This window comes from Oryctolagus cuniculus, chromosome 8 (assembly GCF_964237555.1).
Source record: "Oryctolagus cuniculus chromosome 8, mOryCun1.1, whole genome shotgun sequence".
NCBI classification, from domain to species: Eukaryota; Metazoa; Chordata; class Mammalia; order Lagomorpha; family Leporidae; genus Oryctolagus; species Oryctolagus cuniculus.
The window spans coordinates 41,714,746-41,739,567 of record NC_091439.1 but is presented as its reverse complement, the minus strand read 5'-3'; the positions used below and the strand labels follow the sequence as shown (position 1 = coordinate 41,739,567).

Below are 24,822 nucleotides of genomic sequence, written 5' to 3'. Positions count from 1 at the left end.
TTTTAAGAACACAGTGCTCATTTCTCTACTTCATGTAATGTTTGCTATGTACTCATTTTTGCCAGGGTGGCGCCATGCTGTATCACTGCATGACTCCATAGGGCATGATTCCATGGAATACCATGGCTGGAACTGCAGCCAGGTAGGAATCATGGGAAGCCCCTTGCTAAGCTCCTTAGAGAGCCCAATGGGGCTAGGCAGCCCTAGACCCAGTAACACACTGGTATCTTTATTGTAACCAGTCTTGTGGATGAAGGCCACTGTTGAGAGCTTTATTTAGGGGTCATGATGGTGCAAGTTTTTACAAACAAATTCATTACTTAATATGCTTAATCTCACATCTCTTTTTAGTACCATAGAGAACCTAGGAATTGGCCCACAGCAACTATTCTGGCTCTCAATACTTTTTCAGGAGGAATGAGAATATGTGGGTAACTCCCTTAAATACCCTTTTCTACTCAACTCATAAGCCCTCAAATGACAGTATTATTCTAGCTGGCATGCCCAGCTCAGTATACTAAATACTTAAATTTTTTTTTTTTTATTAACTGAGTAACTTACTGTTATCAGTTTCCAGAGGCATCTGTCTCTTCCTTCCTTTACTTATACCACCACCTTTATGCAAGCCTCATCTCACATATTAATTACTACAGCAATCACCTGACTGGCCTTCCAGGCTATATCTGTTTGGCGCCTCCCTCCCCTTTGGCTTGATTAACAAATCACCATTTAATTAACATACATTTCTTTACTGAATACAAAAGAAATATTACGTGGGTGAGCATTTGGCCTAGTGGGTAAGACACCCACTTCTCATACTGGAGTGTTTGAGTTTAAGTACCAGCTTCACTGCTGATTCTAGCTTCCTGCTACTGCAGAGGAAGGCAGCAGCTGATGGCTTAAGGACTTGGGTCCCTGCCATCCACGTGGGATACCTGGATTAAATTAATGGCTTCTGGCTCTGGCCTGGCCCAGCACCAGATGTTGCAGTCATTTGAGGAGTGAACCAGCAGATGGAAGGCTTCTCTTTCTGCCTGTCACTGTCTCAAATAAATAAATATTAAAAATCATGTTATGCCATAAAATAAGCCTCAAGAACCCTTTCTACAGAAAGAATATACAGATCAGCCTCTCTTAAGCATACACAACAGTCATAGTCAATGTCAATTATCTTCAAAATTGATTTGCTAGTTTTAATGGATAAAACTTTTTTTTTTTTTTTAAAGAAGACTTATTGGGGCCAGAGCTGTGGTGTGGCAGGTAAAGCCGCCGCCTGCAGTGCTGGCATCCCATATGGGTGCTGGTTCCAGTCCTGGCTGTTCCACTTCCGATCCAGCTCTCTGCTATGGCCTAGGAAAACCACAGAAGATAGCCCAAGTACTTGGGCCCCCGAATCTGTGTGGGAGACCTGGAAGAAGTTCCTCTCTCCTGGCTTCAGATCAGCACAGCTCTGGCTAATTGTGGTGAATTGAGAAGTGAACCAGTGGATGGAAGACCTCTCTCTGCCTCTCCTTCTCTGTGTAACTCTTTCAAATAAATAAATAAATCTTAAAGAAATGGCAACTTTAAAGAAATTTTAAAAAATATAAAGACTTATTTTGATCAGTTGGATTGGCTCAGCTCTGGACGTGGCCATCTGGGGAGTGAATCAGTGGATAGAAGACCTCACTGTCTCTCCCTCTTTCTCTCCGTAACTCTCTTAATAAATCTTTTTTTCTTTTTTTAAAGGCAGAGTGAGAAAGCTAAGTCTTTCATCTGCTGGTTAACTCTCTAAATGGCCATAATGGCCGGTGCTGGGCCAATCTGAAGCCAGGAGCTAGAAGCTTCATCTGGGTCTCCCAGGTGGGTGCAGGAGTCCAAGTAATTGGGCCATCTTCTACTGCTTTCCCAGGGACATTAGCAGGGAGCTGGATCGAAAGTGGAGCACCCAGGACTTGAATCAGCACCCATATGGGACTCCAGCACCACAGGTGGTGGCTTTACCTGCGTTGTTACAGTGCTGGTCCCTGGATAAACCTTTCATAAGCTATATTCAATAAAACTTTTAGAAGTTATATTTAGGGCTGGCGCTGTGCCATACCAGGTTGAGTTGCTGCCTGCGGTGCAGGTGTACCACATGGGCGCCAGTACGAGACCCAGCTGCTCCACTTCCAATCCAGCTCTCTGCTATGGCCTGGGAAAGCAGTGGAGGATGGCCCAGGTCCTTGGGCCCCTGCACCCACATGGGAGGCCTGGAAGATGCTCCCGGCTCCTGGCTTCAGATTGGCACAGCTCTGGCTGTTGCGGGCAATTGGGGAGTGAACCAGCAGATGGAGCACCTCTCTTTCTCTCTGCCTCTCCTTCTCTCTCTGGTTACTCTTTCAAATAAATAAATCTTTAAAAAAATTCACATTTAATAACATAGCCATATAGAAAGAAAAATATTAGATAATTATGATAAATGCTGGAAATATATATGCATGCGTAAGCCTATAGCTGAGCTGGTAGCAAAACAGGACTCTGCATCTAGTCCTGTCTTAGCTCTTTCTGTAAATAAGATATTTTCACTTATTAACTGAATTTTATTACCAGAAAATAAACAGCTCTTCTGTGCCTTTTTGTGTTACACAAATAAAAGAATACAAATACTGTGGGGCTGGTGCTGTGGTGTAGTAGGTCAAGCATCTGCCTGCTGCGCCAGCAACCCATATGGGCAGCAGTTCGAGTCCTGGCTGCTCCATTTCTGATCCAGCTCCCTACTGATGGCCTGGGAAAGCAGTAGAAGATGGCCCAAGTGTTTGGGCCCCAGTACCCATGTAGGGGACCTGGAAGAAGCTCCTGGCTCCTGATTAGCCCAGCTCTGGCTGTTGTGGCCATTTGGGGAGTGAACCAGTGGAGAGAAGACCTCTCTCTCTTCCCCTCTCTCTTTAAGTCTCTCAGTAAAATAAATGAATCATAAAAACTAAAAAGAAAGCAGAAAACAAATACTATGCACATCATTCTCTTGTGTACCACTACAATTATAAATTATGTTTAAATACTTATTCACAAAGTGAGGCACAACATGACCTTAGGTATTCCATAAATTTCCACTAATAAAAAACTTAGTTTGAGTCAGCGTCCTGTCTTAACTGTAACCTCAAAAGTTACTTATATCTATGAAAATGCTTTTTGATGGCAATTCTGAGAAATGTACACTGTTTTCAGCTATTCTTACATAAAACTTAATTTAAACTTTGAAAATATACATGATGGGGAAAAATGTTTCACTCTGTCTACCAACAGTCACTGAAGTTTCAGATCGTTATGGATACAATTATTCTCTTTTCATTTTCACTTGTAACTGCCAAATATTAAAGTATCCCTAATCAGCATAGTTCTCTGAAAAATTTTTGTTGCTTCTAGTTGCCTATACTCCTTATTTTGATACCCAAGGCTCTTCATATTCTGTTAGCAATCCAGCTCTCGGTTCATGTACTGTACCACTCCTCATAGCTCTGGCTACAATGAACTTTTTACCACTATTTCTATGCTATGGCAGTCCCTTTCTAACCGCTGTGCTTCCATACATGCAATTCTAATTTTCTCAGTAATCTTTTTGGCTTTTCCTATTCATTCTTCCAGATGCAGTTTATTTATTTATTTATTTTACTAGACAGGCAGAGTTAGACAGTGAGAGAGAGAGAGAGACAGAGAAAGGTCTTCCTTCCGTTGGTTCACCCCCAAGATGGCCACTATAGCTGGCGTGCTTGCCGATCTGAAGCCAGGAGCCAGGTGCTTCCTCCTGGTCTCCCATGCGGGTGCAGGGCCCAAGGACCTGGGCCATCCTCCACTGCCTTTCCGGGCCACAGCAGAGAGCTGGACTGGAAGAGGAACAACCAGGACAGAATCCGGTGCCCCAACCAGGACTAGAACCCAGGGTGCCAGCACTGCAGGTGGAGGATTAGCCTAGTGAGCCGCGGTGCCAGCTCCATTCCAGATGTAGTTTTAAGTATCACCGCCTTTGGAAAGTTTTTTGGGTTGCTGAAGGCAAAGCTACTATATGACTATTTTTCCAAATACATAGTAAGTATAGGACATCAAGGATATTGTCTTATTAATCTTATAAATTCTCCACATCTGGCACAGGGTAGGGACTCAATGATGCTAGATGAATGGAAGAATATCTTGACAATGTGTTTGAGACAGAGCTGTCATCTCAGTTAAATACAGTAACTTAAAATTTTCCTGTAATCATGAAGTAATAGATTGTAAACAGGGAGTATTATTTTGACATTTTCCAGGCCTGAATAAGTACTTTTGGGTTCAAATAAATAGCTCAATGTTCCACAACTCCTTAAAAATGAGTTTTTAAAAATCTTTCTAAAATTCCATAGACTCAATGTTTCTAAATTTCATTTTTTTCTGGATATAACTGAACATTTGGAAAGCAATTTATAAAGCAGAAATAACTTACTTTATTTCGATCCTGTACAACCAATATTCTCCTAGTATTTTCATCAAAAACAGCTCCTGTTGGGGGAAATAAATAAGAGAACTGAGATATATTAATTTCATCCATTATCATTGATTCCACCCATAGTCTTAATTCTATCATGCTGGAAAACATCTTTCAGTTACCTCCTCATCTATGAAGACTTGTAAAACCCCTCCAGCAAGGAAGAGATCACTCAGCTGTCCAGATTCTTTTTACAACATGGAGTCCAGTCACAGTTCTAGCATGTGCTAACTTGCGGTAAAATCATCTGCATAAATCACATCTCTAGATTGTCTATTCCTGATGATACAGTTAAATTAATGTTTCTGTCCTCTTACATCATTTCTCTCAGTGTTCAGACAACTAAGTTCTTTTCATAATCCATTTGTGAAGTATTATAAAGTACAGACTGGGTAGCTTACAAACAGCACACTTATTTTTCATAGTGCTAGATGGTGGGAGGCCACGATCAAGTGCCAGAAGACCCCGTGTCTGGGGAGAGCCCGTTCCTCACTGACAGCACCATCCAGCTGTGTCCGTTTGGAAAGGAAAGGGCAAACAAGCTCCCTTGGCCTCTTTTATAAGAGTGTTGACCCCATTCAGGAGGGCTCTGTCCTCACAACATAGTTGCCTCTCAAGAGCTCCACCTTTTAATGTCATCATGCTGGGAATTTGGTTTCATCACACACATTTGGGGAGAGGGGGACACAAACCTTTAGACCACAGCAGCACTTAAAATATTTATTCAATAAGCAAATATGACTTCTTCATTCTTTTCTTCATCACTGCACAGAATACAGGCTGTATCCTTAACAATACAAATCTTAAATTCTCTCTCAATTCGGTTTAAGACTCTCTTAAGCAGATTAAATCTCTTAACTCACATATACACAACCTATGAGCAGAGTGCTCTGGGAGACTTCTTTATTTTGTTATATTTTAAGTTCTTGTTCATTTCTTTCATTTATTCATACACATTGCTCAGCAAACTATGGATTCTGATGGATGTTAGAATTCCAAAATAAATAAAATATTCTCTTTCATTTTAGTATTTGTCTTTGATAATTCTGGATAAAAATACAAATGACACTTTAATCACTTGTATTAGGTTTCTTTAAATGGAATAACTTAGCTATATTTGTATTTATATTATGGGGGAATTTTTTTTAAATATTTAACTTGAAAGGCAGAGTTACATAGAGAGGAGAGACAGGGACAAAGAGAGATATATCTTCCATGTACTGATTCATTCCTGAAATGACTGCAGGGGTCAAGGCTAGGTCAGGCTGAAGCCAGGAGCTTTATCCAGGTTTCTCACATGGGTGCAGAGGCCTAAGCTCTTGGGCCATGTTCTGCTGCTTTCCCAGGTACATTAGTAGGTAGTTGGACTGGAAGTGGAGCAGCCAAGACATGAACTAGTATCTATACAGGATGCAGGCGTTGCAGGCAGCAGCTTAACCCTCTATGCTGCAACACTGGCCCTAGAAGATATTTTCTAAAAGATATTTTCTAAGAGCCAGGGTTGTGGCCCAGTGGGTTAGGTTGCTGCCTGGGACACGGGAATCCCATATGGGCACTGGTTCAATTCTTGGCTGCTCTACTTCCAATCTAGCTCCCTTCTAATGTACCTGGGAAAGCAATAAAATAGAGCCCAAGTGCTTGGGCCCCTGTACCCTCATTGGACACTGGGATGAAGTTCCTGGCTTCTGGCTTTTGCCTGACACAGGCTTTGCTGTAGTGGCCATTTGGGGAGGGAATAAGCAGATGGAAGATTTCTGTCACTCCTGACTTTCAAATAAATAAATCTTAAAAAAAGATATTTTCTACATACGCATTAACTCCTAATATTGAGTTTCTGTATAAAGTATACTTATATCTTTTTCTGGAGAAAGATTTATTTATTTGAAAGGCAGAGTAACAGTGAAGGGATAGAGATAAGGGGAAAGAAAAGAGGCATATTAACAGGCAGCTGGACTGGAAGCAGAGGAGCTGGGATTCTACCAATGCTCTGATGTGGGCTGTGGGCATAACGAGCAGCAGTTTAACCTGCTATGTCACAATGCCCAACCTATATAGGTCCTATATCTATTATCTGAGCCCCTGTTATGTGTCAGGTACTTTTCTAGGTGCTAGGGATATTGTGGAAAGCAGAACAAAGAAAACTCGCTGTCCTTGTGGGGCTCACATTCTCCCATGTATGCTTGGAGGAGCCAAATAAACAAAAAACTAATTATATGGAACATCAGAGAGTGATAAATATTATGTAGAGAAAAATAGAGAAAGAGGATAGGTTAGTGTAACACAAGGAAAAGTAAATGAAATGGAAATGAAAATAACTATATGTAGCATTTTAAAGGAAGAAGGCAAACCACAGAGATAACATTAACATTAATGTTGACTTCTATTAGAAAATGTTAACTATAATCTAACTGGACCTTACAAGTGACAGAATGCCAAAGAAATGCAAAGGAAATCTGTAAAATTTTAGTAATTTGTGGTTACTCAAATTGATCTTTCTCTAAAGAATTCGCTGTAAACCTGAGCACAAAGACAAAAACCAGCACTGCTAAAGCACACTTTGAGCGACCTCTGGTGGTCACGATATAAAAGTTCAATACGTCCAAGAACTCAAGGATGAAGTAGAGGTAACTATTGCTATTAGTCAAGCACTGGGCTAAGTGCTTCAAGTAGGTAATATTAGGTATTCATCATAAAGTTCCTATGAATATCGTGATGAATGCCCGAGTTTGCACAGCGACTGCGACTGTCAGGGAAGTGCTCTTCTGGCTGCATGACACTGCCCCTTTGTAACATCACAGCTGCTCTCTCAGAGGGCTACATTCCACCAGAAGATCTATCCAACCATTCATTCAGGAAATACTCAGCATCTGCTTTGTGTCAGGATGCTGTCCTTAGCCAGAAGATAAAGGAATGAACAGGACCTATAAAGGAATGTGCCTTCATAGAGTTCAAATTATGTTGTGAAGACTTAGTATGTAATGTATTCTCAGAATGTGATGAGTGTTATAAAGAAAAACATCTGGGGAAAGGGACAAAGACTGATGGGAATGGTATGTAGGAGGACACTACTTTAAATGGGTTGGGAGCTTTTCTGAGAAAGAGGTATTTGAACAAAACCTTAGCTAAGCCAGTAAAGAACTTGATACAGGAATTCTGATCAAGGAAAGCTCACTGCAGGTAGAGTAGCCAGTAGGTAGAAAGGATCTTAATCAAACACAAGCTTGCTAGGTTGGAAGAACAGTAAAAAAAAAAAAAAGCCATAGTTAACTGTATTACAGTCACATCTACCTTCTGTTGTTTCTAACATCATTTTTTTTTAAAAAAGATTTATTAGAAGATTCCAAGATGGCAGATTAGGGAATGATATTCTGTGCTAGGCTAAGGATAAACAGTTTAAAAGAAAAAAATGTAGGAAATGCACCAACAAAGATGCAACACAGATTGAAAGTAAAAGTGAAAGGATGGAAAAAGATAATCCATGCTAACAGAAACCAAAAAAGAGCTGGCGTGGTCATACTAATATCAGACAAAATAGACATTAAAACAAAAACTATTAAAAGAGATAAAGAAAGACACTATATAATGATAAAAGGATCAATTCAACAGTAAGATGTAACTATTATAAATGTATATGCACCCAATAACAGGGCACCTGACTATTTGAAAGAAATGTTAAGGGATTTAAAGGGATATAAAGACTCAAATACAATAGTAATGGGGGACTTAAAGACCCTACTTTCACCAATGGACAGATAAATCAAACAGAAAATCAACAAGGAAACAGTTAATCAACACCACAGACCACACAGACCTAACAGATACCTACAGAGCCTTCTTCCCTACAGCCATAGAATACACATTTTTCTCACCTGTGCATGGAACCTTCTTTAGGATTGATCACATGCTAGGCCTTAAAGTAAGTCTGAACAAATAAAAAGAAAATCAAAATCATACCATTCATCTTCTTGGACCACAATGCAATGAAGCTGGAAATCAGCAATTCAGAAATATCCAGAACATACACAAACACATGGACTGTACAACACACTCATAAAAGAACAGTGGGTCACAGAAGAAATCAAAAGAGAAATCAAAAAATTTTTAGAAAAAAAATGAAGATGACAATAAAACTTACCAAAATTTATGGGATACAGCAAAAGCAGTGTTACGAGGAATGTTTATAGCAATTAGTGCCTACATCAAAAAATTGGAAAAGTACCAAATAAATCAACTACCAATGTACCTCAAGGATCTAGAAAAACAATAGCAAACAAAACTGAAATCTAGTAGGAAAAAAGAAAAAATTAGAGAATAAATCAACAAAATTGAAAGCAAAAAAAAAAAATACAAAAGATCAGCAAAAGAGCTGTTTTTTTGAAAAAATAAACAAAATTGACACACCATTGGTCCAAATAACCAAAAAAAGGAGACAGAAGACCCAAATCAACAAAATTAGAGATGAAAAAGGAAATGTAACAACAGATACCACAGAAATAAAAAGCATCATCATAAATTACAAGGAGCTGTATGCCAACAAACCTGGAAACCTAGAAGAAATGGATAGATTCCTAGACACGTACAACCTAACTAAATTGAGCCATGAAGACACAGAAAACCTCAACAGACCCATAACCAAGACGGAAATTGAATCAGTAATAAAGACCCTCCCAACAAAGAAAAGCCCAGGACCAGATGGCTTCACTGTTGAATTCTACCAGACATTAAAGAAGAACTAAACTCCACTTCTTCTCAAGTTATTCAAAACAACTGAAAGGGAGGGAATTCTCCCAAATTCTTTCCATGAAGCCAGCATCACCTTAATTCCTAAACTCGGAAAAGACTCAACAGACAAAGAACTACAGACTAATTTCCCTGATGAACATAGACACAAAATCCTCAACAAAATTCTGGCCAATCAAATCCAACAACACATCAGAAAGATCACTGACACGGATGAAGTGGGATTTATCCCTAGGATGCAGGAATGGTTCAACATTCGCAAATCAATGTGGTACATCACTTTAACAAACTGAAGAATAAAAACCATAGATTATCTCAATAGATGCAGAGAAAGCATTTGACAAAATACAACACCCTTTCATGATAAAAACTCTAAGCAAACTGGGATTAGAAGGAACATTCCTCAACACAATTAAGGCAATTTATGGCAACCCATGGCCAGCGTCCTATTGAATGGGGAAAAGTTGGAAACATTTCAACTGAGATCTGGAACCAGACAAGGATGTCCACTCTCAGCATTGCTATTCAATAAAGTCCTGAAAGTTTTAGCCAGGGTTATTAGGCAAGAAAAAAAATAAAAGAGATTTAAATTGGGAAAGATGAAGTCAAACTATCCCTATTTTCAGGTGACATAATTATACATAGAGGGGTTCCAAAAGACTCCATCAAGAGATTATTGAAACTCATAGAAGAGTTTGGTAAAGTAGCAGGGTATAAAGTCAATACAAAAAAATCAACGGCCTTTGTATACACAGACAATGCCATGGCTGAGAAAGAAGTTCTAAGATCAATCCCATTTACAATAGCTACAAAAAAATCAAATACCTTGGACTAAATTTAACCAAGGAGGTCAAAGATCTCTATGATGAGAATTACAAAACTTTAAAGAAAGAAATAGAAGAGGATACTAAAAAATGGAAAAATCTTCCATGTTCAAGGATTGGAAGAATCAATATCATCAAAATGTCCATTCTTCCAAAAGCAATTTATAGATTCAATGCAATACCAATCAAAATACCAAAGACATTCTTCTCAGATCTGGAAAAAATGCTGAAATTCATATGGAGGCATGGGAGACCTTGAATAGCTAAAACAATCTTGTACAACAAAAATAGAGCTAGAAGCATCACAATACTAGACATACTATGGGGCAGTTATAAGCAAAACAGCCTGATACTGGTACAAAAACAGAGGATAGATGAATGGAACAGAATAAAAATGCCAGAAATCAATCCATGCATCTTATATTTGACCAAGGAGCTAAAACCAATCCCTGGAGCAAGGACAAATCTCTTCAACAAATGGTGCTGGGACAACTGAATTTCCACATGCAGCAGTATGAATCATGACCCCACTTTACACCTTACACAAAAATCCATTCAAAATGGATTAAAGAATTACATCTATGACCTGATACCACCAAATTATTAGAGAGCATTGGGGAAATCCTACAAGACTTTGGCATAGGCAAAGACCTCAAAGGCACAGGCAATAAAAACCAAATTTAACAAATGGGATTACATCAAATTGAGAAGCCTCTATACTGCAAAAGAAACAGTCAGGAAAGTGAAGAGGCAACCAACAGATTGGAAGAAATTATTTGCAAACCATGCAAAATATATAAGGAGATCAAGAAACTCCACAACAACAAAATAATCCCAGTTAAGAAATGGGCAAAGGACTTAAACAGACATTTTCCAAAAGAGGAAATCCAAATGGCCAACAGACACATGAAATAATGCTCAGGATCACTAACCATCAAGGAAATGCAAATCAAAACCACAATGAGGTTTCACCTCACCACAGTTACAGAGGCTTTCATACATAAATCAACAAACAAGTGCTGGCAAGGATGTGGGGGAAAAAGGTACCCTAATCCACTGTTGGTAAAACAATTATGGAAAACAGTTTTGAGATACCTCAGAAATCTGAAGATAGTTGTACCATACGACCCAGCCATCCCACTCCTTGGAGTGTAACCAAAGGAAATGAAATCTGCAAATTAAAAGAGCTGTCTGCATCCCTATGTTTATTGCAGCTCAATTCATACTAGCTAAGACATGGCATCAACCTAAATGTTCATCAACTGAAGACTGGATAAAGAAATTATGGGACATGTACTTTATGGAATACTATACAACAGTTAAAAAAATGAAATCCAGTCATTTTTAATAAAATGGATGAGTGTGAAAAACATCATACTTAGTGATAAGCCAGTCCCAAAGGAACAAATATCATATGTTCCCCCTGATCTGTGGTAACAGAGCACCTAAAAGGAAACCTGTAGAAGTGAAATTGACACTATGAGAAGCAATGACTTGAACAGCCCTGACTTGAATGTTGAGGAAGTCTTTTCATTTTATTTTTTTATTATTATTTTTTGCCTACTAATACCATTGCTTGAACTCTTTACTTAACATAGAATTAATCATATATGTATAAAGTCAACTGAAAATACATCCCAGTAAGAGTGGGAATAAGAGCAAGAGGAGCTATATAGTTCTGCATACATTCCCATGGACTTACTTCTAAGAGAAAGCTAAAAACTTGTCATGGCACTCTAAATTCCATTAAGCTAGGTGGCAATAATGCCTTATTATGCGTTTAATTGATCATTTGGATAGGATTAAGTGTCAAAGGGATCATAAAAATAAGATCCAGTGTCTGGTAATAACAATAGATAGAATTAAAATGGAAAGAATGTTCCAACATGGGAAGCAGTCCTCACAACAGACTCACAGAATGAAAAATACCGTATACAGCACTCTGACCTCAGAATCAGCACTTAAGGCATTCTGATCTGGCTGAAAAGCCCATGAGAACATTTCAGGCATGGAATACCAAGACACTGTGGCAAAAAAAAAAAAAAAAAAAATCCTGCATGAAGGATCTCTGTGAGACCCCAGTGGAAAGGAGTGGCTATCAAAGAAGGATGTACTTTTCTCTGAAAGGAAGAGAGAACTTCCGCTTTGCTTATGGCCCTGTCAAAATACTGATGGAGACTGTGGATTCAAAAGGCTTTTATAGCCTCGACAGCTCATGTCAAGAGCCTCAGGTGATCACTGACGTCATACATAAGAGTGTTAATTGTTAAATTAACAACAGGAGTCACCATGCACTTACTCCCCATGCAGAACCTCTGTCTTTAATGAGTTGTACCATGAGAATTAACTGTAAAATTTGTTTTCAAACATTTCTCTATACTTTGTGTGTGTGGGTGCAAATAGTTGAAATCTTTACTCAGTATAGAGTTGGCCTTCTGTATATAAAGTTAATTAAAATCAAATCTTAATGAAGAATGGGATGGGAGAAGGAGGGGGAGGTGGGAAGAGAGGGTTGTTGGGAGGATGGGTATTGGGGGGAAGAACCACTATATTTCTAAAGTTGTACTTATGAAATTTGTATTCATTAAATAAAAGTTTTCTTAAAAAAGAAAAAAAGTTAGGAGTAGGATTAGGAGAGGGAAGAGGAAGAAGGGCTGGAGTGTGGATGGGAGGGAGTATAGGGTAGGAACTATTACTATGTTCCTAAATCTGTAAATATGAAAAATATGAATTTGCATAACCCAAAATAATTTTTTAAAGGATATTGGAAAGGCAGACTTGTTGGGGAAGGGGGAAGATATCTTACAGTAACTGGTTCACTTTCCAAATGGCCACATGGCCAGGTCAAAGCCAGGAGCTTCTTTCAGGTCTCTCATGTGGCTGCAGGGGCCCAAGCACTTTGGCCATCTTCTGCTTTTCCAGGCCACAGCAGAGAGCTGGATCAGAAGTGGAAAAACCGGGACCTGAACTGGTACCCACATGGTGGCATCTTTACCCACTACACCCAAAGCCAACCCACTGAGTTGTTATTTAAATCTGGTCAAGTTTTGGAGCTGGTGTGGTGGCACAGTTGGTTAAGCATCAACCTGTGATGCCAACAAACCACATGATTGCTGGTTCAAGTCCCAGTTGCAGTGAAGTAAGCGACTCTGAAAAAGGTATCATATGTTTTCCCTGAGCTGAGGTAACTAATACAATACCTAAAATGTAATGTTTAGGAGTGAAATGGATATTTTGAGATTTGATGAATGTTTACAGCCCTCATTTCTTCTCTTGAGGAACAGTGTTTCTGTTGTTTTTTTTTTTTTCTTCATACTATTTGTTGAACTCTTATTTAGTGTAGGGTTAACTATGCAATCATTAAGTAAACTGAAAATAGATGATTGTAAAAATTAAGAATGGGAACGTGAGAGGGAGAAGGAAGGGTTGGAGCTTGGGTGGGAAGGAGGGTAAGGGGGAAGTATCACTATGTTCCTAAATCTGTATATATTAAATACACGAAACTTGCATAACTTAAATTAAAAAAAATCTCAGATTAAATAAAAAGTGGAGAGCATTCACTCTCAGCAAGAGTTAGGGTGGAAACTACAGTGGAAACTCCATGGAAGTTACAAGGATGCTGTGGATCAACATAGAGGGTGTGGATGGACAGCACGGACACAGCAAAGGACCCCTGCAGCTGAGAGCCTTAGCACCAGCTTTAGAGAGGAGGTGAGACCAGACTGCAGCAGCCCAAGCCACTGGTGATAAAGCTGCACTGAAAGCCTGGTGTGAGTCCAGTCTGCATCCCTGTAGAGGACATTGTACCTGCCAACCCAGAAGAGAAAAAGGGGCACGTTTCTCTCTCTCTGACCCCCTGACAATGAATCCCTGCAACTAGCTGAGACAGGATGGACACTGTTTTGGACATATGTAACAGCTGCCACAGCTTGTTTCTGAGTGCCCAGATACCAGCTGAGAGGGGACACCTGTGACTGGCTAGCGGACTGACATAGGGCTGGATACCCACTTAGGACTGTGAAGAGCCCCCAGACTCCCAGCCTGTCAGACTCTGGGGCTTAGGTTGCCTGGACAAAGTACCAACAGGTGGCTGGCCCTGGGAGCATCTTCACCTCTCTAAGGATGGGATGGATTGACAGGGCAGAGTAGATTTCAGTCCTCTGTGACTGTGGGAGCCTTCTGTGCTAGGACTGTGGAAACACTGTGACTGCATGGGAGGGTGCAGGGTGTGGCTGGGACTTTGGCCAGTCATTGTGGACAGCTTCACATGCGTGGAGCTCCCCGAATGACTGGTGAAGGTCACTGCTGCAGGGTCCATGCTGCAAACATCCTTTGTGTACTCCTTGTAGGAGTGCAGATGAAGAAGATGACTGCAGCCACTGGGGATAGAGCCCAGGCATTGGTTGCTTTGGAGGAGAGGATGTGAGGGTGCATGTAATTATGCCAAGAGACGTGATCAAACCTTTCCTCTGATTAAAAAAAAAAGAGAGAGATTTACCATGCCCTATGCCCAACTTGGGTGTCAACTTGGATACTCCCCTCACCCTGGAGCACTGAACAGAGCTCTTTGGCTACACCCAGCACATGCCTCAAGATATTCACTGACAGACCAGACACTCCACTACATCACAGAGGCACAGTCTACAGATAAAAGACATCAGAGAAAAAAAAACAAGTACGTTTACAAATATATAAAAATATGGACAGAAATTCACGAAATGAGAATAAGGAAGACAAGAAGATGCCCCCAAAGGAACACACCAACACTTTGATACTAGAATTAGAAGAGAATGAGATTGAAGAATGCTGGAAATGGAATTCAAAATATAAATCATAGAATTACTCAGAAGAAATCAGAAGCAAATCTACGAATTAAGGAAATACATAATGACACAAATGATATTTTTTCCCATGAAACTGAGATTTTAAAGGGAAATCAAACAAAATACAAGAAATGGAGAATCAATAGATCAAATAACAAATGCAGTGTAAAGCCTTAACAATAGACTCAGTGAAGCAAAATAAAGAATATCCAAGAAGACAAATCTCTAGAAATTTTATAGACACCAAAAAAAGGAGGGGAGGAGGAGGAAGAGGAGGAAGAGGAGGGAGAGGAGGAGGAAGAAGAGGGAGAAGAGGAGGAGGGAGAAGAGAAAGGGGAGAAGAGGAAGAAGAGGAAGAAGAAGAAGAAATTAGAAAACGTAACAGTGTTATAGATTTATGGGATACTATGAAATGATCCAACATACAAGTCTTAGGTGTTCTTATAGGTATATAGAGAGAATGCATTAGAGGCCTTTTTAGTGAAATAATAACAGAAAACTTCAATTTGGAGAAAGAAGAAAGGTACGTCCAAGTACAGGAATCACACAGAACTCCTAATAGACATGACCAGAAAAGATCTTCACCACAACACATTTCAGTCAAACTCTTCACAGTAAAACAAGAAGATTCTAAAATGTGCACAAGAGATACCACAGATTATTTTCAGAGGATCTCCAATTAACCTCACAGCTGACTTTTCATCAGAAACTCTACAGGCTAGAAGAGAATGGTGAGATACAGTTCAAATCTTAAATAGATAAAAACTGTCAACCCAGAATACTGTACACTGCAAAGCTCTCATTTGAATGAAGGTAAAATAAAGACCTTCCATAACAAACAGAAATTGAAAGAATTTGTCACCATGCGTCCAGCCTTACAAAAGATGCTTAAGGATGTGCTATACCCAGAAACACATAAACATGCTCATCACTATGAAAGAAGGTGAAGACAGAAAATCTCCCAGTAAAATTACAAAGGATAGCCAAAGAAAACAATAGAAATATTTATGGAAAAATGGCATGGTCAATTTGTTACTTGTCAATAGTCACTTTGAATGTAAATGGCCTCAACTTCTCCAGTTAACTCTCCACTCTGCTGGAGCCAACTTCGCCTGGACATCCCAGCTGCTGTCGGAGCTGACCTCGGAGCTGGACCGAACCTATGCTTTTATACTTTGTATGTGTTATACTTATTACTATTGCTGGATGTTTCTGGAAGTTGTTTTACTCTCAGATGTGTATTATGACCTGTGGACTAAAGACATATTTAGTGGTACTGACCTTTAGATGTGTGCAGTGAATATATAGAGTGATACTGAATATTAAATAATTATATTGAAAAGACAATCACAATTCTGTGTGATTCTTCCCCATGCTGCAACACACTGCATTAGCCTTGTTGAGCTACATGACAAGTGGTGCTTGCAACAACAATTCAACAGAAAGATGTGACTATAATAAATGTATATACACCCAATTATAGGGTGCCTGGCTATTTAAAGGAAATGTTAATGGATCTAAAGGGAGACATATATTCCTATACAATAGTAATGGGCAACACCAACATACAGATCAACTAACAGAAAATCAAGAGTAAACAACAGAGCTAATCAACACTATGCACCAAATGGACCTAACTGATATCTATATAACTTTTTACCCTACACTGCAGAATATACATTCTTCTCATCAGTGCATGGAACCTTCTCTAGGATAGAACAAATGCTAGGCCATAAGGCAAATCTCAGCAATTTCAAAAAAATCAAAATCATACCATGCATCTTTTCGGACCACAATGCAAAGAAGCTGGAATTCAACAACTCAAGAATCTCTAGATCATATTCAAACACATGGAGACTGAACAACATGCTCCTGAATGAATTGAATCATATAAAAAATGAAAAGAGAAATTGGGGCTGGCGCTGTGTCATAGTGGGTTGATTCGCCACCTGTAGTGGTGGCATCCCATATGGGCACCGGTTCAAGTCCCAGCTGCTCCACTTCCAATCCAGCTCTCTGCTGTGGCCTGAAAAGCCAGAGAGGATGGCCCAAGTTCTTGGGCCCCTGCACCCACGCGGGAAACTCAGAAGAAGATCCTGGCTCCTGGCTTTGGATTGGCTCAGCTTTGGCCATTGCAGACAATTGGGGAGTGAACCAGCAGATCGAAGACCTCTCTCTCTCCCTCTCCCTCTCCCCCTCACCCTCTCTCCCTCTCCCTCCCTCCCCCTCCCCCTCTCCCTCTCTTTCTCTCTCCATGTTAACTCTGACTTTCAAATAACTAAATAAATCTTTTAAAAAAATTAAAGGCCGGCGCCATGGCTCAATATGCTAATCCTCTGCCTGTGGTGCCAGCACCCCGGGTTCTAGTCCCGGTTGGGGCGCCAGATTCTGTCCCGGTTGCTCCTCTTCCAGTCCAGCTCTCTGCTGTGGCCCAGGAGTGCAGTGGAGGATGGCCCAGGTCCTTGGGTCCTACACCCGCATTGGGAGACCAGGAGAAGCACCCGGCTCCTGGCTTTGGATCAGCGCAGTGCACCGGCTGTAGCGCACCAGCCACAGCAGCCATTGCGGGGTGAACCAACGGAAAAAGGAAGACCTTTCTCTCTGTCTCTCTCTCTCACTGTCCACTCTGCCTGTCAAAAAAAGATTAAATTTCTGAAAATGAATGAAGATGACAATACAACACATCAAAACTTATGAGATTCAACAAAAGCAGTGTTAAGAGGGAATTTTATAGCAATTGGTGCCTACTTTAAGAAATTGGAAAGGCACGAAATAAATGAGCTGTCAAGGAGCTAGAAAAGCAACATAAACCAAAGCCAAAATTTGTAGGAGCAAAGAAATAATTAGAAAATAATCAAAATTGAAACCCAAACATCAATACAAAAGATTAACAAAATGAAGAGGTGGTTTTTGAACAAATAAACAAAATTGACACACCACTGTCCCAACTAACCTAAAAAAGAGGAAGACAATTCAAATGATAAAACCAGAGATGAAAATGGAAATGTAACAACAGATACTACAGAAATAAAAAGAATCACCAGAAATTAATACATTGAGCTAAAAGCCAACAAATTGAGAAACCTAGAAATCAACAGATTCCTGGACATACGCAATCTAAAAAATTGACTCATGAAGACATAGAAAACCTAAACAGACCAATAACCAAGTCAGAAGTTGAATCAGTAATAAAGACCCTCCCAAAAAAGAAAAGCCCAGGACCAAATGGATTTACTGCTGAATTCCACCAGACATTTAAAGAAGAACTAACTCCAATTCTTCTCAAGCTACTCAAAACAACTGAAGGGAGGGAATCCTCCCAAACTCCTTCTATGAAGCCTGCAGCATCCTAAGCCAGAAAACGATATGACAGAGAAAGAGATCTATAGACCAATATCCCTGATAAACACAAATGCAAAAATCCTCAACAAAATACTAGCTGGAAGGGAGCATTTGAAGTGTGCAGCAGAGCCACTGTGGGTGTAGGGTAGCACTGCGGAGCCAGAGAGTTCAGCAACCTGGCCAGCTTGCTGGGCACCTGCCTCCTTGGCCTGACCAGGGGCCCCCGCTTTGACCTGAGGCCTGTGGAGGGGTAGGGGCAGGGAGGGCCGTGTGGCACCTAGAGCAAAGCGGGGCACTGTGGTGTTTTTCAGCGTGAAAACTAAATGACAGGTATATTAGGAAGGGTCCCTAGATGCCAGTCCCCCATTCAATTTCTTTGTTGTGGGTGGCCAGTGGCCCTCGGTCCCACCTCTGTGGGCCCCTCTACCCCTACTTGGAAAAGATTTGTGGAAAGCAGTCATTTTTAGTCTCTCCTTGGGTGGTAACCACCCCCCACCCCCACCCCCTGCCATGGCTCTCGCTCTTCCCCAGCCTTGCATGTCACTGGTGACCCCCGTGCACAGAAAGGGCACGCTGTGGGCAGCCAGTTCGCATCGTGCTGCTTCTCATCCCCCTCCACAGAAATACCTAAGAGAAGCACGTCCATGTGCCCAAGAGGGATGCCAGAAGGACCACTGGTGAGGAAATTTCACCAACTGGTATCCCCCTTTGGGGGCCAGAGGTGGTCCAGACAGGGGGCAGCAGCAAGAAGCTACACCCACGTTACCTTCAATCTCTGGCTCCAAGACACCCAGGTCCATGGAAAGAAATTATTCATTAGATTTGATCCAGATGAAGAATTGGAGACCCATGGAAATGACCCACTTCCAGAAACGCTTCATAAAGGAGCCCAGTAGGTGGAGGCTGTAGACCAACAGCAGACCGTGGGGCCCAGCAGACAGCTTCTGACGAGTCCTCCAGGCTACTGAGCTTGCCATCCCCAGTGGAGACAAGGCACCCAAATGTCTAGGGGTGGATCGCCTCATGCCAGATGCTGAGAGGTAGCCACAAGTCAGCTCCATCTGTTTGGCAGCATTTGGGTGAACCAGTTCTCCAGAGTGAAGAAAGCCAACAAGAGCGGTAACTGGAGGGACCCTGCGCCCAGGCTGGTCCTTTATTTGGGCAGTGGCAGCTTTCTGGTGTTTTATGATTGTCAAATGTCTTGGAGTTCTTCCCTAGTGGTCAGAGCCACTTCTGACATCCTGTCTGAAAAGTTCCATGGAGGACAAGCCTTGGAAGCTTTGGACTGGGTCCATCCTGTCTGCTATACACTGTTGGACCAGAGATACTTCTCAGGGTTAGGAAACGTCAAGAACAAAGTCTTGTACAGAGCCAGGGTCCATCTGCTCTCCCTCAAGTTGCTCCTGAGTCCTTCGCATCTGGAGCCCCCATGGACCACATGGTGGAGTTCAGTACAAACTGGCTACATGACAAGCTCCAGGACAGACAGCAACACACCAGATCTACCAGAAGGAACAGTGCCCTGCGGGCACCAGATCATGAAGCAGGAGTTTGGGTCCCCAGGTGGGTTTCAGAGACTGACCTGGTGGTGCCCGTGGTGCCAGCCCTGGCTTCCACCTGAGGGGACACAGCAGCATCTAGTACCTTGGTCCCTTCCTCCTGGAACCTTTTCTCTGGGGGACATGTCTGAGTGCCTGGAGAGGAGAGTGTGGCAGGGTTGGGAGTGAGAGAGGGGAGGTAGAGGGATGTCAGTTTTCTTGATGTTCATCCCACAGAGGTGTGTCTAAGGAAGCATTTTTCCAGGATTAGAGTTTTTTCCTTTTCTAGTTCATTCTTCCAATGTAGTTCTGCTATTGGGAAAGATGAGAAAAATCACAGCAGTGGGTAAGAAGGGCTCCCAGAGTGCAGTGGGAGATGCAAAGTGAAAGCTCTCAATGTCGCCTCCCAGGTGTTGAGCTTCGTTTGTGTCTGAACTTTGCTTGATGTTATGGCCCTCCATTTGGAGAAGCAGCATTTTCTTTGTTCTCCTGGAGGGACTGGGTGAGGATAGTGGCTGTGGTCAGCCTCCTGCCTGGGTGCTTTCCACTACAGACCCCAAGGAGCCTGTGTGTAGGGAGAAGGGAGCTGGCTGTCTTCCTGGCAAGTCCTGGGTCTTTAGGGAAAAGCTACTCATGTCCACTTTAAGCTGATAGAGCTGTGACCTGGAATATGTGGAACACTTCAGGAATCAAGGGTTACAGAGAAGCTGCTGTCAGATGGTTGGCATCAACTAGATGAAACAAGACGGCAGCTTGAAAATAAAGTGATTTTTCTCTTCTCATCTTTATTTGGCAGTAAAGGGTCTTCAGTTGTAAACAGCTGAACTCTTTGTGAAGGTGGCCTTGTAGGGCTTGCTGTATTGGCCTGATGCTTACTCACGCACCTGCTCTGCTGCCCCAGGTGAGCAGAGATGGACTTTTACTTCTGTCCCCACAGCTCCTGGCACAGTCCTTGTGGGTCTCCTCTTATGACCTCATGTACCTAGTCATTTCTCCAAGACCCCATCTTCAAATACCTCATGGATTCTGGAGGGACATTTCAATCCGTAACTGTGGGGAGCAACTCGGACTAGACTAAGTTACTGGAATTAAGACTTATTCTATGCATCTGCTCTCCCACAATATGGCGCTGGGAGAGGAGAAAACAGCTTCTACGCAGCTGCCTCTTGCCAACTTGAGTGATGACCTCCAGGAGCTGATCCTGCTCCTGATTGGAGGAGAGCAGCGTACTCGGCGTGTGGGCAGCCGAGTTGGGATTGGCAGAAGAGGACTATATAGGAGGAGAGAGACAACATGCACCAGGAACATCTAAGGGGAACATCTGAGGGAACACCTGTGCAGCCCCTGAGAGAGCCGGCCGGCGGTGTGCCGCTCCCCTGCGGAAGTGGGGAAAGTGGCCAGGGGGAACCGCCCTTCCACGGAGGTGGAAGGGACGGTAGCCAACCCGGGAAGAACCAGCAGCAAACCCGGGGAGGGCCGAGCAGACAAAAGAATAGTGCAGGGTCCTGTGTCGTTCCTCCATGAAGAGGGGGAGCGACATAATGGTGCTGTGACTCGCATAGGAAACTTAGGAGGGAAGAAGCGGGAAGAAACAGGAAGAAGTGGGAAAATACTGGAGAGAGAGACTAGCAAAGAGCCTAAGGAAAAGCCGGACGGAAAAGGTGCCGGAAGAAGCTATCAAAAGCCTAGGCATAGACTCAGATACGGACTACGGGGGGAAGCTGGGAGAAATCTCTAAGGTTGAAAGCGAAAGTGAAAGCTAGAACAAACAGACTCGGATACGGACTGTGGGGAGAAGCCAGGAGAAATGAGGGAGGAATATTGTTGGAAGAAAACTTAGGGAAACATACCGGGTAGAGAAAAATGTTAGGGAAATTGAAGCTGCGGGGGCAGGCCGAGGCGGAAACGTAAGCTATGTTGGAATTCTTTAAGTCAGCCCGGGGAGCAAAAGGCGAAAAGTTAAACCAGAGGCGGAAACGTGGGCCAGGTTGGAATCCGTCAGATTAGCCCGGGGAGCAAAAGACGGGAAGCCAAACCATAAGGCGGAGACGCGTAAGCTAGGTTGAATTCGCCAGGTTAGCCCAGGGAACTTAGATTGAATACCAGTGGCGGAAACGTGAGCTACGCTGTGTGATTCGCGGAAGCCGCTGCGTGCAGAAAGAGCACGGGGCGTGAATAGATAGGGAACGTGGGGCTAGTGCGAGGCCGTGGTGCGGGCGCGAAGGGGCGCGGAGACCGCGGAGTGCGCGTGCGAAGCCGGGAAGCCGCGCAGATGAGAGAAGCGCGGGCTGAAGCCGCTCAGAGCCGGGAAGCCGCCGAGAAGCAGCCTCGGGGCGGGCGCCGGGAAGCCGCAGGGATAAGAGAAACAGAAATTTAGAAGTAAAATGAGAGAAATAGGAATGCTGGAAGATAGAAGTAAAATGGGAGAGATAGGAATGCCCGGAGATAGAGAAATAGAGAAAAATAAGGCCTCCCCTCAACATGGCAATGAGAGAGCTTGGATTCGGTCTGCCTGATTAGGGAGGTGGTGAGCACCTGTGGGCGGCTAGCAGCTTATGCGCCGCAGGTCACCGAAGACAGGCATGAATTAACATCAGTAAGTCTCCCCACAATACCGCAATGAGAAGGCTTGGATTCGGTCTGCCTGATTAGTAAGGCGATAAGCACCAGCAGGCAGCTCGACCAGAGTTATGAGCTGCAGGTCACCGAAGATAGGCACGAATCAACACCAATAAGTCTCCCCACAATACGGCAATGAGAAGGCTTGGATTCGGTTTGCCTGATTGCTAGGGCTTGTAAGCACCTGCAGGCAGTTCTAGCAGAGCAGAGCATGCGCTGCAGGGCACCGAACACAGGCACGCATCAGCGCCTAAAAACCTCACAACATGGAGAAGAGAGGACCCGGATTCGGTTTGCCTGATTGGTAGGGCTTGTAAGCACCTGTGGGCAACTCCAGCAAGCAGAGCAGAGTGTGTGCCACGGGGCACCGAAGACAGGCACGTATCAACGCCAAAAAATAAAAAGAAAGGGGGATCTGTGGGGAGCAACTCGGACTAGACTAAGTTACTGGAATTAAGACTTATTCTATGCATCTGCTCTCCCACAATATGGCGCTGGGAGAGGAGAAAACAGCTTCTACGCAGCTGCCTCTTGCCAACTTGAGTGATGACCTCCAGGAGCTGATCCTGCTCCTGATTGGAGGAGAGCAGCGTACTCGGCGTGTGGGCAGCCGAGTTGGGATTGGCAGAAGAGGACTATATAGGAGGAGAGAGACAACATGCACCAGGAACATCTAAGGGGAACATCTGAGGGAACACCTGTGCAGCCCCCGAGAGAGCCGGCCGGCGGTGTGCCGCTCCCCTGTGGAAGTGGGGAAAGTGGCCAGGGGGAACCGCCCTTCCACGGAGGTGGAAGGGACGGTAGCCAACCCGGGAAGAACCAGCAGCAAACCCGGGGAGGGCCGAGCAGACAAAAGAACAGTGCAGGGTCCTGTGTCGTTCCTCCATGAAGAGGGGGAGCAACACGTAACAGCCGCATACTACAGTCCCCTCTGTCAGGAGCAGCAGCTGCACTGCAGGAGCTCCCCAAGCCCGGACCAGCAGCACCTGCAACCTAGGGAATACAACCCTCGGGGTAGCCAAGTTTCCTTTGATCCATTGGCCCTGACACTATGATTCCAGGAAGAATGATCACTTAGAAATCTCACAGAAGGGTGAAATACATTTGAAAACTACAACATACTGTCTCTCCGTCCCCTCCCCGCCCCCATCACTTGGAGCTGCATATTGCACATAAAGTCTCTAAGAAATCCCACAGTGAAGAAAACTGTTTCACTTTGCTCTCCTCTATGTTTCTGAACCTTTAACTACTCCTTGGAACACAGTGTAGACAATGCTATGAGAACTCATCTGCAGGGGGCTGGCGCTGTGGCGCAGCAGGTGAAGTTGCCGCTTGCAGTACCGCCATCCCATATGGGCGCTGCTTCGAGGCTCAGCTGCTCCACTTCTGATCCAGCTCTCTGCTCTGGCCTGGGAAGGCAGTAGAAAACAGCCCAAGTCCTTGGGCCCCTGTACCCATGTGGAAGAGCTGGAAGGGGCTCCTGGCTCCTGGCTTCGGATTGGTGCAGCCCTGGCCGTTGCAGCCATTCACAATAGCTACAAAAAAGTCAAATACCTTGGAATAAATTTAACCAAAGATATCAAGATCTCTACGAAAAGAATTAGAAAACATGAAAGAAATAGGAGACAAAAAAAAAAAAAAGGAAAAATCCTCCATGTTCATCAAAATGTCCATACTACCAAAAGCAATTTACAGATTTAATGAGATCCCAATAAAAATAACAATGATATTCTTCTCAGATCTAGAAAAAAAATACTGAAATTCATATGGAAACACAGGAGACCCTGAATATATAATGGAAACTTAAACAACAAAAGCAAAGCCACAGGCATCAAAATACCAGATTTCAAGACATACTACCGGGCAGTTATAATCAAAACAGACTGGTACTGGTACTAAAACAGATGGATAAACCAACGGGACAGAATAGAAATGCCAGAAATCAACCCATGTCTCTACAACCAACTTATCTTTGACAAAGGAGCTAAAATCAATCTCTGGAGCAAGAGCAGTCTCTTCAACAAATGGTACTGGGAAAACTGGATTTCCACAAGCAGAAGTATGAAGGAAGACCCTACCTCACACCTTACAAAAAATCCACTCAAAATGGGTCAAAGACCTAAATCTATGACTCAATATTATCATCAAATTATTAGAGAACATTGGGGAAATCCTGCAAGACATTGGCATAGGCAAAGACATCTTGGAAAAGGCCCAGAAACATAGGCAATCAAAACCAAAATTGACAAATTGGATTACATCAAATTGAGAAGCTTCTGCATTGCAAAAGAAGCACTCAGAAAAGTGAAGGGGCAACTGAGAGAATGAGAGAAAATATTTTCAAACTATGCAACTGATTACTATCCACAATATATAAAGAGGTCTAGAAACTCAACAACAATGAAACAAATAATCCAATTAAGAAATGGGCAAAGGAGTTGAACAGGTATTTTTCAAAA

At 42.8% G+C, this 24,822-nt stretch overlaps 1 protein-coding gene and 1 pseudogene across 7 annotated transcripts in view; one reads left to right on the top strand and one right to left on the bottom strand.

Annotated features, from left to right (window-relative positions):
- The window catches only part of NUDT6 (nudix hydrolase 6), a 55,616-nt gene that overhangs the window by 23,176 nt on the left and 7,618 nt on the right, over positions 1 to 24,822 (bottom strand). For all 7 annotated transcript variants that reach the window (XM_070047626.1, XM_070047630.1, XM_070047629.1 and 4 more), the window contains one exon: positions 4,436 to 4,491. Coding sequence is in view for 2 of the 7 variants with exons in the window: in XM_051819841.2 (XP_051675801.2) it covers positions 4,436 to 4,491 (56 nt within the window). In the remaining 5 variants the exon portion in view is untranslated. The remainder of the gene's footprint in view (positions 1 to 4,435; positions 4,492 to 24,822) is intronic.
- Positions 18,866 to 20,043, top strand: LOC103350854 (endonuclease 8-like 2; annotated as a pseudogene).